This window comes from Crocodylus porosus, unplaced genomic scaffold (assembly GCF_001723895.1).
Source record: "Crocodylus porosus isolate Cpor-Errol unplaced genomic scaffold, CroPor_comp1, whole genome shotgun sequence".
Lineage (NCBI taxonomy): Eukaryota > Metazoa > Chordata > Crocodylia > Crocodylidae > Crocodylus > Crocodylus porosus.
This window is the reverse complement of record NW_017728918.1, coordinates 12,249,382-12,259,742: the sequence shown is the minus strand read 5'-3', so window position 1 is coordinate 12,259,742 and position 10,361 is coordinate 12,249,382. Positions and strand designations below refer to the sequence as shown.

General features: G+C 39.5%; 1 protein-coding gene across 1 annotated transcript in view; it reads right to left on the bottom strand.

Annotated features, from left to right (window-relative positions):
* Positions 1-10,361, bottom strand: part of ATAD2B (ATPase family, AAA domain containing 2B) — a 114,818-nt gene that overhangs the window by 60,425 nt on the left and 44,032 nt on the right. The window contains exons 18-20 of the mRNA XM_019538128.1: positions 6,459-6,770; positions 4,952-5,084; positions 1,526-1,712 (exon numbers count right to left, since the gene is read on the bottom strand). Of these exons, the coding sequence (XP_019393673.1) occupies positions 1,526-1,712; positions 4,952-5,084; positions 6,459-6,770 (632 nt within the window). The remainder of the gene's footprint in view (positions 1-1,525; positions 1,713-4,951; positions 5,085-6,458; positions 6,771-10,361) is intronic.

The window sequence follows — 10,361 nt, the reverse complement described above, 5'->3', positions numbered from 1 at the left end:
GGGTGGGGGAGGGATGGGGAGGGGAGCTGCTCTCCCGCCCAGGGCCAGGCTTATCACGTGATCCGGGTCCCATCGCTGCTTCCCCAAGGGTTGCACGGTGCAGGTCTACCCCAGCCATGTGTGACGGGATAAGGTGGGGACAGCGCCTGCTTTTTCTTCTCTCTGGCTCGGCCCCTTGCCCCCAGTGTCCCGCTGGGCTCAGCAGCCGCAGGGCAGGCAAGGGGCGCGGCACCTGGAGCAAGCAGTCAGCAGGGCAGCCCTGGGGGGGCCTCACCAGGTGGGGTCCCAGCATGACCTCTGCGGGCGAGGCGGTCGGACCCTGCGCTCCAGGCTCACAGAGCTGAGACTGCCGGCGCTGCGTCCGCGGGCGGCCAGGCACCACAGTGAGTGGGGCCATGAGGGCAGGTGGGGGCTGTGGTGCAGCAGCTGCCTTGCTCCGGCCTGCCCTCAGGCAGCACCGACTCATGGGGCTGCGCTGCTTGGGGGATGGGGATGTGGAGCTATTTATTTCTCCCCTTCAGTCTCTGGGGCAGTAGCTGGCTGGATGCAAAATGGGTCTCTCCTACCCCTGCCTACCACAAGCTACCACGAACCTTGAAACAACAGGCAGGTGCAATAGGGCTGCACAGGCAGGGTCTCTCTGGCCCAGGACAGAGGGTGTTTGAATATCGCTTACCAGCCCACAGGGTTATAAAAAGTTCATGACCCGGTCCCACATTCAAAAAGGTTGGACACCCGTGCCTTACACCAACACAGCTACAACCTACCTGTTTTACTGATGTTTGTTATACTGGCATTTCACTGTATTTTGTTTTCACTATTAAAACAGGTATTACATGCTTTAAAATTATTAGGAAATCTGCACAGTAACATTTTTTTCAGTTTTCCTTTTTAATCATACATTGAACTTTAATTAAATACACAAATTCCTATTTCAACCCTCCCACGTTAATAACAAAAGTTAAGGGTGAAAAAAAATCTTGAAACTAAATAGTCACAGTTCATCCAGTTTTTCCCTGTTAAATCATGTTTCCCAGGACTCTAAACATTTTTTGGCTCCCAGTCGGCCTCTTTCTACTTTATCCATATCTTTAAGTGAGGTGCACAAACCTGAAGACAGGTACTAGACGAGGCCTCATCAGTGCCAAACTAGCAAGAATTACTTTCTTTAACTTGCATGTGATATGTTCCTGATACGTTACTAGCTTTTTTCTGCAGCAAGAGTATACTATTAGCTCATATCCATCTTATAATCCACTAGAACCCCAGGTCAAATTTCATTTGATTAATTTTGGACCATTTCCCTAATATATCAATGTCATTCAGAAGCTGAATCCTACTTTCCAGAGCATCTGCATCAGCACCCAACTTGGTGCCCCTCTGATCTAGGTTTCAATGATACATATAAAATGAACATTTTTTTTCCAAAAAAAATCATCACAATATTATTACATAGGACTTCACTGAAAATGTATTTGAAAGAAACAGCAGCTTGAATGAATGTCGGGAATATATGTAGACTTACCTGTGCACATGATTCTTCAGGTGTTTTGGCACTGACTGAATAAAGTGCTGGCAGATCTAGCCTGTGTACACAGAATTTTTCAAGAGTGTGCAATAGTGCTGGGGCCAGGTGCGAAGTCTGACCCGAACCTCTCTCTCCAGATAGCAGTAATCTTGGCCTGTAGGAGGTTGGCTGGTGGTAAGCTGACCTATAGTAAAAGCAGCATTTTTAGACTATAATCATATGTTCATATGTGTGTATCCAACTCAAAAGCAGAAAAACCAAGCCGTACAAGTAAACTTAAGGTTTTAACTCCTAGATTTTATAATGACTTTATTTTATCTAACATGATAATAGGAATTCCCTCCTGGAGAGCCCAAAATAATTCTTCTTTGTTAACATTATTCTAGTACCTATTAAGATTTTATCTATTACAAAAAATTGCAACTGTTTAATTAATTAAACATTTATTCATCTGACAAGAGCAAAATCCCTGTGAATTTTATTAAAATGATGTAAAATAGATTATAAGAAATTTGTCTTAAATGAATTTTGCTGGTTGCTCTGCACACCTCCCCCCTGCTTTTTCTGCCATACCTGCATCAGGGTATTGGCTACAGACAAGACTGGGGACTTTACCTTGGGTATGTCAATTCTCCTGCTAAGAGCAAAGTGGGACGTTCCAGGCTAGAGGAACTTGCTTTTCCCTCCTCCACTCAGGGTCAGACTGATCACTGTGTTTGGGGTCAGGAAAGAACTTTACCCCATAGCCAGATTGGCATAGACTATGGGGGTTTTTAACTTCCTCTCAAGCATATACTGACAACATTTTTAAAGCAGCAGGACACTGGCTGCCGTGGTTCCTCTGCTTTACCTGTGGCAGGTTAGGGTGTTAAGTCTGCATTGTGTCAGGGTTAATGGTAGTTTTGTTTTTGTAGAGTTTAGATTATGGTTGTATGGGATAGTTCGGGTAGAAATTATTCTGCCTCAGGCAGGGGGGTTTGGACTAGATGACCTCTGCAGGTCCCTTCCAGCCCTACTTCTCTATGACTAATCATCAAAGAAACTAAATGAACGTCAGATTTAACTCAATATACATTTCTGCATCACTAAGTAGTGGAAACCTAACTAAACTAAAGCACAATTCTTGTTGTGTATGTGTAAACAGAACTACTCAACTTTGTTTTTTAGTAGACCACAGGGTTACAAGGCTCACAAGTCAATTTGTTCATCCCTTAAATACAGGCTGCACATCAACAGTATAAAGTTAGTCCTGGGGAAGGGGAGAGGGACAGGGTTTTTGTGTTTTTGGGTTTTTTTTGTTTGGTTGGTTGGTTTTATGTTTGTTTACAAACTTTCCTCCTATTGAAAATTTCTACCACCTAAAACCCTGTAAAACCCTTAAAAACGCATTTAGCTCCGATAAACATTTGCTTAAATTCTAAGCACTTTGGTGAATCAACACACAAAACAGAGCCTATTACTCTCTCACACACACACACACACACACAAAATCACACATTTTTATTCCATACTTTATCAATAAACTTCAGCTGGAGTCAGGTTTAAAAAAAGGTAAAGCTGCAACTATGATCAAACTAAATGATTCTGCACTTTTGTTGGGCAGCAGAAAACTACCAAGTCTATTTTTATATCAGAATAATATCTTTTTCCATTAACCTTGCTTTACTTGGGGAAACTAAGGTTTGCAATTTATATATTTTTTCATTAAAGTATTTATGCTTACTATTTGCACTCCACTCACCCTAGAAAGTGAAACAAAGCTGGTCAATTTTACCTGCTTAAGCTCTGATCAATCAATTTCTATATGAAATCGATTAGGCACAATCCTACCTTTGGTCGTACAACTGTATTAAGAACAATTATAAATCTATCCAGAACAATGTTTAAGAAGATATAAAAATGTTTTTTTGTACATAGATATAAAAGCACACAAGGGGTTTTGTCTTTATTTTGTTTTGTTTCAACTGAAAACCTGAATTGGAGGCCAACAATGGCCACTGTGGAAAAATGTACCATTCTGGAAAGTGCATCATTTTTACCTTAAGCTAATCCATTCATTTTTAAATTTATGATACTGCAAATGCTTTTAAGGTATCATCCTTAGTAATAAAAATATTACTCTTTCCCACAAGATGGCTCTACTAAACAGTGCCCTTTACTGACTCTCAGTCTCTTTACTGAAACAGGCTTCAACAATATCTAGACAAAAATGATAATAATTCTTAGTGAAATACAAATTTCCAGGGTTTTTGGTTGTTGTAGCTACCTAAATATTAACCCAAATTATATATACAAATATTAACCTTCCAATTCTCTGCAGGTTTCCCCCCCCACCCAAAAAAAGAAGTTAATTCACAAATCAAGAAAAAAAATACAGGAGTTTTTAAAGGAATACAAGGAATTTAGACTGAAACAAAATTTGTAAAAGTAATTTTAAAATTTAATGACTCCTGACAGGTCACAGGGAACCCTGCCCTCACAATTAGGAAAGGAGCAGCCCCAGGTTTCCTTCTGGCACTCAGAGGTACCCACTGGATGATCTCAGGGAACAGGCATAGGATGGCTGTCTTCTGAACAGAGGCTGCCTCCTGCCTGATCCCAACGATCAGCTGATTGCCAGAATTGGTATGGGGCAACCATGGCAGCCAACAGTCATAGGGCTGGGGTCTAGGGAATTATGGAGAATAAAATTTCTCAGATGCCAATCACATGACTGCCTTAACATCTGCCAGCATCCTTAATGTTCCCTACACCTTCAACTAGTGTGGCACAGGAGGCTAGAATCGCACTTGTTAAGTTTGCAAATAAGTCCTTCTGTGCTTTCTCCTATGCTGCACTTGTGCTCTGGAAGAGCCCTCCAGAGAATTCTTAGGAGTCACATCCACTGCTCTCCCTCAAATCCTTCCCCAAAACTTCTCTCTCATGACACACAAAAACTTTGGCAAAAGTTAGGCTGCTGATATACTCATTATCATGCTGACTAACATCTGTCTAACTGTTTCCTTGTGCTCCTCCATCAGTTGGTATTCATCTGCTGCCTCATCTTAAGACTGTAAATTCTTTGGGACACAGACTGTCTTAATCCTATACTTGTCAAAGTAATAGGGTTGTGACCCCAGACTACAACCCCTCAGCCACGCAACAATACAGCGTTCGTCTTTTCTTCTTAAGTTCCAGAGAAAAACTTACTCTGAAATTCTACTCTCAAATTTACACAGGCAACTCCTAATGAAGGTAGGAGGAGCTGCATGAATAATCAGTGCCTGAATTGGCTCCTCTATTGTAAATCTTTTGAGTTCACCTATAGCAAGTACTCTACAAAAAACTCACTTTAGCTTTGACTGGTTGAGCAGACTTTTTGGTTGCGGAGGGGAGGGAGTGTTATGTATAACCACTAAGTTAATGTTAAATGTTTTTACTCACGTTGTAAAATGAAGGTAGGGTTTATGTGTAGCAGCTGATGACTGTTTCTTTGGTGATCCTGAGTGACAGTTTGTCTCAAAAATTGATGAAGCACTCTCATCTTCACTATCATCTAATATTAGGCTTGGTGTATCTATTCAAAATGAAAGGTTGATTAATCAGAGTTCTGTCACCTCTTGGTACACTTCCAGAGAACAGGAACAAGATGCTAAGTTTCTTAGCACAAAATGTAATACTACCATAGAAGTGAAAAGAGTAGCCATATCTGTCTGAATAATCAGAAGACATCTCAGAAATTACTGTTTTCTATTTCAGTAACTAGTACTCCTCCTCGTGTCATGTTTAAGAGTTTAGTCAAAAATACAAATTCTTTTATCCTCAAAGTATATCTTTATTGTTTGAAAATGACAACTTTTCACTGTCACTACAATAACTTGTTTTGCTGATCATAAAAGTCCTCCTCTAGATATTTTTTTGGATGAAGCTATTGAATATAAGTCTCCACTGGCAATAATGTTCTGTCTTAAGTCCTCCAAATGTCAAAAGTATACTCGTTTAAAAGATCCCCTCTGTGACCTGGACAATTTCCGCATGTCTATACTATCTACATACTCCAGAGAATGTACACAACACCTCATAAAAGAAAAATAATGTAGCATTATTAGCACAGTATTGAGTGTTCCTTGTCCTGCCAAAGTGAATATCATTCTCCTTTTGGGCATAGTGTGAACCAAGTGTGAAGTGCAGGGCAAGGCAGGGTGTGCCTTCTTGCAACCTTCCTGGTGCAGTAATGAGACAGAACAGACATGTCCTGTAGGCTCAGGAATGTAAAACCATTTTCTATCGCAAATGCATCTAGCAAAAAATATTAAACTACTTAAAGAACATATATAGCTAGGGACAAAAATTACACATAAACCGGTATAAGTGATCAGAAACCAGTTCAAATCTATAGTACAACAGAAGTTTGGTGCACATAAACCATTTTCAAAATGGTTGAAATCGGTTTAAGGTAAGCCTGAATGGATGCAGTATTAGACTTAACTGATTTAGATTAAATCAGTTTATTGAACTTCTGCCTGAGCCCCTCAAGATTCAAGTTAATTCAGTTCCCCAGCATCCCAGGATGCTGTGCACCTGCCCTACAAATCCCACCCCTCCCTTCGCAGGGTGGGTGGAGTAGGCTCATCCCAAGCTGTCGGCTCCAACTGAGCAGGAAGGTGTGCTCTAGTGCCCCGCAGCTTCTGGCCTGCGCTACTGCAAGCATTTGTCTGTATTCCCAGAATCAAAAGTAAATGTCTGTTCACTTGCTTATTGAGTCAATCTATTCAGCTTAGACTAACCTGTGAAGATTGAGCAGATTCAACCTTGGGCTTTTTAACTGTCTGTAATTAGCTAAAGACTGCAATCAAATCTTTTTAGATTTCTTCAAAAACAATTTAGCTTTTCAATTTTTTTCTAACCTGAAACAGGATAAAGGAAAAACAGGAAGATAAAAATTAAGTACCTTCACTTTTATCCGCCTGACTAAACTCAGCATGGGGAAACACTTTGTGTAAAACCAACAGAAGATTACTGAAGGTTCGTTCCAGCAGCGGCCTTATGACAGGGGATAATGCATGTCCTGAAGAGGTCACGGCACGTTGGGAAGCAGGCACGATATTCTGCATTGCATGATAAAAATCTTGTGCGCTGAGAACTATTGAAGAAACATCAAGCTGCAGTTTCTGACTGCTTGCGTAAATCTGGGGATAGCGCCGTCGCAGGGCAATCAAGGCAGCCTCAGTGCAAAGTGCTTTTATGTCAGCTCCACAGTACCCTAGTGCACAAAAAATAAACATATGTTCCATGAATAAGCATTTTGCATATGTTACAAACATGCCTACAGCTAAAAGAACAGCCATTAGCACTTCTTTATCACAGACTCATCCATTCTGTGTTCAGTGAATAGGTACAGTTGTAGGGTAAATCAACCCTGGAGCTGATGGCATCTTATGAACCACACGTTAAATACCTATAAGAAAAAAAAATTATGCCCTTATCTGGACTTCTCCTAGAGCAGGGGTGGGCAATTATTTTGGGCAGATGGCCGCTTACTGAGTTTTGGCAAGCCATCGAGAGCCGTATGACAGGTAGATAAATATTAAAGAACAAATATAGGGAAGTGGTGCTGGCTCCTACCCTGGGGGTCTTTAAGAGGGGACTGGAAAGTTACCTAACTGGGGTCATATGAGCCCAGTATTCTCTCCTGCCCAGGGCAGGGGGTCAGACTTGAAGATCTACTTAGGTACTTTCCAACCCTACATCTATGAATCTATGAAATATTAATTTTCTAAATTTTTTAGGGGCCCAGCAGGCCAAATAGAATGGCCTGGCAGGCTGCACCTGGCCCACAGGCCACATTTTGCCCACCTGTTTTAGAGACTATGGGGTTGGGGGGGGGAAAATCACTGGGGATGAGCATATAGAAGACAAGGCAAATACAAATACAAAACAGTATCCACTAATGCTTCTTTACATCAAAACACCACAATATATAATGCAACCATGTGATGTTAAAATGAAAAGAAACTGATTTCATATCAGTATTCTTTGGTTAAAACTTAAATTTATCTAGTTTTACCTGTCATTTCAACAGTATAAAACAGGCTTTACTAATCAAATCAAATCAAATCAAATCAAATCAAATCAAATCTTCTCTATAGTCAAAAACTTCTTCTGGAAATTTTTATAATATTGCAGATATCCCTTCTAGTTTCAGGAACAATCTTCATGGCCACAGAATATCTACGTATTTCAGCATGAACATGTAGTTAGAAAAGCATTTATTTCTTAACTGAAAAATTCCCTCACCCTCACCTAATTCACTTTTTCCACCTCACAAGTGAAGCTTATTTTACTATCAAACACAATCTCTCTGTCTTTTTAGTTTTATAATTCTAGTGGCATAAAAAAGCAGAAAAAAACCTATAATACTGAACTTTTTTTATTCATTCCAACCTCAAAATATTTACAACAATCTACTTAAAGCTGTTTAATCATCATTACTGACAGCCATTATATTCTTGTCACTTTTACACACCTATTTTTTTCTTTTTTGTATACTTATTGACAGTTTTGTTTTGTTTTTCAGTACTAGAACCACTGAGAACAACTGGATTTCAGATACTGGTTTGTTTCCCTTGCAGTAACAGAGATGTACTTTAGGGCATTTTGTCCCACCCTTATTGAACCTATTATAGCACAGAATTTCCAGCTTTCAAACACACTATGATTATTCTTTTATGGAAAAATCTTTTCAGGTTATTTTAAGCCAATAAATAGAAGCATAAAGTTCTACAGCAGGGAGAAATGTCTTATAAAATCCTATAGTTCATAGAATCTATTCATTAAATTAAAAAATTAATTAAATAAAAATTTAAAAAAAAATCTAAGTACCTTTCTGTTATATGTACTGACTGACCATTTTTCCCCTAAATGCTTCAAACTGTTAATGTTTTTCCTTCCGTTTCAGAAAGATATTGAACAAGCCCAAGAAAGTTAGCGATAAAACTGCTTATCCCTGCTTCCCATCTTTCTCCTCTTTTTGTGCACACACCTGCCTGATTTCCATTTTGGAGCAGCTGCTACTACCAGTCAATACCCTTTTCCAAGGCTTGTACATTCAGCAAAAAATAAATAAAGGTGGCAATATACTAAGTGTTGATGAATGTACAAAACAAACCAAGGAGGAGTAAGGAGAGATTTTTTTCCCTCCTCATCTCTTAGTTATATTAATTATAGGGGTTACTTGGAACAAAAATAGGGACAAGATTTTCAAATAAAAATCCCTATGGAATTACTCTCAGAACTTTTCACTAGCGATCTGAACATGACTGTGTGTGCAATTATAATCAAATCATCATCATATTGGACTCTATAGACTTCTGAATAAATATTTTAAGACATGATTTTAATAATTTCTTGTTTGGAAAAATGGCTGCTAAAATTATTAGTTACAAACCACATAAATAATCACAACTTGTTTCAAGTTCTAGTAAAAACTACCTGAAGTGAAATCAAATACATTTGATACAAGTAGTTTTATTATCCAATTCTGTTGCAGAATAAGCATCATGTAATTGTTGGTTAATTATAGGTGGCTTGGGGTCAGACGTCATTGTCCTGCAATCAAAACTACACAGGGAGTCCCCATTACTTGGGCAGTTTCATTTGCAGGAACAGGGCCTACAATTGCAGTGGAAAATTTAGAAGTGGTATTGCATTCTCAATTCTGCCGCTTCTTTTATGCTTCATGTTTAAACTTTACAGCTAAGTACAGAAATTACACATAAACCAGTAGAAGTGATCAGAAACTGGTTCAAATCTGTAAACACAACAGAAGTTTAAGATAAACCTGGATGGATGTAGTATCACACTTAACTGATGTAGGTTAAATGGGTTTACTGAACTTCTGTCCCATATCTCCTCCAGACTCAAGTTAACTCACAGCTCCCCAGCATCCCATGAGGCTTTGCACTCCCCCACAGCTCCCTTACCCCGCCTTGCAGGGTTGGTGGGCAGGCTAGACTTGGCCTAAGCTGTCTGCTCCTGCTAAGCGCCCCTCAGCTTCTGGCCTGTTTCACTGCAGGCCTGTGGCTTCAGGTCCAGAATCAAATGTAAATGTCTGTTCATTTGCTTATCGTTTCAATCTATGCAGATTAAACTATCCTGTGAAAACTGGATCTATTCAGCCTCAGGCTTTTTGACTGTCTGTATTTAGCCTATGTGTTCAAATTAATCTATTCAACTATGAAGCAGCACAGTGGCTTAGGAGACGCTAAAACAAAGCTGTTCAGTCTAAGGATGCATTATAGTCACAAATGCCCCTTCCAAGTTAAAATCTAGTGTGAGCAATCTTTGTCGCATGAGATTCACCAGCTCAAGAGCTATAGCCCTTCTGTTCTCCTATTAATAAATGCTACCACCTTTTAACAGACTTTTTAATCACAGCTTGTATGTCTCCACAGAATTACAAAATTAGGAAATAATATCCTGTGGCCTATTTTCAAAATTAAACTCTCAGGTGATCAGATATACAATTAGTCTCCAATTCTATTACCCCATTTCTCAGGAACAATTACATTTGAAGAGTAATAATTGGTCTTTTTTGAGTGATTCTCTTGTGTATATTGTACATTCATTTGAGTGACAAGACAACTGCAAGAATCCTATCTTGCAGAATATTAAAAAGACTACTGTTAAGAAGCAAAGGTGCACACTGCCTAGAAGATGAGGTAATATGGAGTAAGGCGTTCTCAATGCCAAATATGAAGTGCTGGTTGTTACTCCAGCACTAGAGGCGCTGCAACTAAATTCCAATACACTTGCTTGCGCTTTTTAAAAGGCTTGAAAAGAACGTTCAGTTTGG